This window comes from Coregonus clupeaformis, chromosome 1, assembly GCF_020615455.1.
Source record: "Coregonus clupeaformis isolate EN_2021a chromosome 1, ASM2061545v1, whole genome shotgun sequence".
NCBI classification, from domain to species: domain Eukaryota; kingdom Metazoa; phylum Chordata; class Actinopteri; order Salmoniformes; family Salmonidae; genus Coregonus; species Coregonus clupeaformis.
This window is the reverse complement of record NC_059192.1, coordinates 83866842-83870101: the sequence shown is the minus strand read 5'-3', so window position 1 is coordinate 83870101 and position 3260 is coordinate 83866842. Positions and strand designations below refer to the sequence as shown.

Sequence of the window (3260 nt, the reverse complement as noted above, 5' to 3'; positions counted from 1 at the left end):
GTCCAGGGCACAGCTGGGGGCTGAGGGGGGTCTGTAGCAAGTGGCAACAGTGATGTACTTATTTCTGGAGAGGTGGATTTTTTGAAGTAGAAGCTCAAACTGTTTGGGCACAGACCTGGATAGTATGATAGAGCTCTGCAGGCTATCTCTACAGTAGATTGCAACTCCGCCCCCTTTGGCAGTTCTATCTAGACGGAAAATGTTGTAGTTGGGGATGGAAATTTCAGAGTTTTTGGTGGCCTTCCTAAGCCAGGATTCATTGGCTGGACAGCTTGGGTGAACCCATTACAGAGATATATTGTATGAAAATGTATGCGCTCACTAAAAAAAACTGTAAGTCGCTCTGGATAAGAGCGTCTGCTAAATGACTAAAATGTAAATGTAAAAAGAAATAAAGGCACTGAAATAAAGGTCATGGCAACGCTGTGACTGACTGATAGCTAGCTGCACACAACGTTTCCCCACAGGAACGTAAGGTGGTGTCCCAAATGACACCCTATACACTACTTAGTACACTACTTTCAAAAGGTAGGGCACTATATTGGAAATAGGGTGCCATTTGGGATGCACATTAAATCTACCCAACAGAAGGAGATTGATACAGAATGGTAATGAAGAGGATGTTCTGTAACGTCATAAAACATTATTTTGCTGCAACGAAACGGACGGATAGCTATATTAAATTAACTTATTTCTCTAGTTGAATCATTTAAACAGGAAATCTCAAATACAAAAAATTTTTAACATTTCTATTTCCCAATAAACTATACTGTACACAATCTTTATATATAGACATTAATATACATTCATTTAAAGAGGTACATTCATTGCAAAACGTGGCAAATTACGTGGTAAGACACAGTAGTGATCAGACCTGCGACAAATACATTACGTCAAATACTTTAAAATATTAGAAAGTATTTGAGGGTCACCTGATTTAGCTTGGAGTTTACACTTTTGGGACTATTCTATTGGTTCAATTGAGCCAGGCTATACTAAATCAAGCGCAGCTCACATATTTGAAAGTATGACATATTGTATTTGACCCAGGTCAGGTAGTGATATGTGATTTGTGATATGAACGTCATCCAAATGATTTATCAGTCCATAAACCTCTGCATATCTAAGAGCATACCAAACATACATGTAATATCAAACATACAGAGGAATGCAAAGATGACAAACTTACAGCAGTCTTGTCGCAGGGTGATGTCATTATGTGAAACCTTCAACTATGAATTCATACCAGTTAGAGGTGCACACACGCACACGCAAATTAATTCATCACAATTTATTACTGACATGGCAGTAAGAAGAAGCACCGTTAAAAAAGATGTCCTCATCTTTAAAATACTGCTAAGCCAACTGAAGTGGAAAGCAGAGATCAGTCAATCACTATGAATGAAAAGCTGGGCCAAAATGGCATCCTGTTCCCTACACTATTCACAATGTAGGGAATATGGTGCCATTTGGTACACATCCAAAGTCTGATTCCGTCATTCTGATGAGACATCTCACTGCTACAGTTGGTTATCAGGGTCCACGGTTAACCAGTGTGCAGAACTCTCTGAACTTGAAAGCGTGAAAACACCACCCTCCCTCCCTCCACACAGTGAAAAACAGAGTAAACATCCTCAGAGACATGGGGGCTGGGAAAAAACGGAGAGGAAAAAGTAAAGGAGGAGGTTATATTTCCAAACGAGAGAGAAGAAATAGGAACCCTCAACCCTTTCCACCACCTCTTCACTTCAGTGAAATCTAGCGTCTTGCCGAAGCACGTGGCAGGTTGATCGGTTTGGACCTTACAAATGTTCAACCTTTCCATCCATCCATCCTTTCATGTGTGTCTGTGTCTCTGTCCCATTCATCCCTCTTCCTCCCCCAGACCTCACAAGGTGCCCTGTTCAGAGCAGAAGAACCCTCCCTCCTTCTTCTTCCTCCTCTTCAGCCTGTGGTCCCTCCAGCACACTGCTGCCATCAGCAGCATGACCATCCCCACCACCAGCAGCACCATGGACACCACCTTGGTCTGGTGCAGGTCTGGCGTGTTATACATAAAGGTGACCCCTGTCCCCGCCACCCCGATCACCAGGGAAATCACCCCAAACGGGAACACACAGCGGTACCAGGACTTCTCCGTGCCGCCTGTGGCCTGGGCTAGTCGTTCTAGTGTGGAGAGAGAGTCTGGGGATAGGACCAGGTCCCCTCTATGGGGGGACTCCAGAGGTATGCTGCTGCCACAGTCCAGGTCTGGGTGATTAACAGGGGCCGGGGGCTGGCGCCCCGAGGAGCAGCCCATCTCAGAGCTGCGGTCCTAGGGAGAGGAGAAGAGTGAGGGGGGTTTCTTCTGGTGATTCTCTTCGTGGTTCTCTTCTTCCTGCTACTACAGGGGCTGCTGCTTCCTCTGTTGTTGTCGTCTGGAGACAGCGTGTGCCTGGAGGGTGAAAGACAGAGAGAAGAGATCAGGAGGGAGACACTGAGATATATGGAGAAAGAAAGAGAGGCAGAAGGGAGACAGAGAGAGAGAGGGGGGAAATGAAGAAGTTATCAAGATAAATAAAAAGAGATGGAGATGGGGAGAGAAAGAGACTGAAGAAGTCAGACACAGAGAAAAAAAGAGACAAACAGAAGACAGATTCAGACAGATGGAGAAAGGGAGAGAGAGCAAGAGATACGAGCTCTGGCTTCATATGCAGTCTCTCTGCAAGAGGATCCACTTACTCTGTCTCTGTATGTTTGGTGCGTGGTGTATGTGTGTTCTGCATCGCATCCGTCCGCCCTCCCAGTGGCGGCAGCACGTTGTGTGTTGTGTTTCCACAGCCTGTGGGGTTTAAAGAGACCGAGAGGAGGAGGAGGGGCTAAGGAGAGGTGATGGGTGTGATTCAGGAACCTGATTGGCTGCCCAGGCACAGTGACGTCAAAGACAAGAGGGATGCAGAGGCACGCGGAGGGGTGCGGTTGGGAAGTAGGGGGATGATGGGAGATGGTTAACTGTTCCATCTCCTCTTTATCTCCTCTCCTCTGATTGGTCCATGTATATGTGTGTGTTGATGGAGAATAGTAAAGCAGCCCAGGCTTAGTGATGATACCATGCAACCGTAACGTTGTTTGCTCTATTTCCCTTTCAAATAATCTACACCTCAGTTACCTTTATGATGCAAAGCCATTTAATCTGACGTAAGCAGGCAGTAACACAGTAAAACAAATCAACTTAGATTTAAACACACACACACACACTGCACACTCTGTCCATCCCTCGA

General features: G+C 45.5%; 1 protein-coding gene across 1 annotated transcript; it reads right to left on the bottom strand.

The window, feature by feature from the left end:
• Positions 1 to 824: 824 nt before the first annotated feature.
• LOC121584240 (transmembrane protein 100-like) lies at positions 825 to 2792 on the bottom strand. The gene is made up of 2 exons (XM_041900076.1): positions 2722 to 2792; positions 825 to 2434 (listed from the first exon to the last, which is right to left on the bottom strand). Exon 2 carries the CDS (start codon positions 2297 to 2299, stop codon positions 1889 to 1891), a length of 411 nt encoding a protein of 136 aa, XP_041756010.1. The 5' UTR covers positions 2300 to 2434; positions 2722 to 2792; the 3' UTR covers positions 825 to 1888.
• Positions 2793 to 3260: the final 468 nt, after the last annotated feature.

Bases quoted from the DNA above. Each gene is read 5' to 3' on its own strand.
- LOC121584240 (XM_041900076.1), bottom strand. From the start codon at position 2,299: ATGGGCTGCTCCTCGGGGCGCCAGCCCCCGGCCCCTGTTAATCACCCA.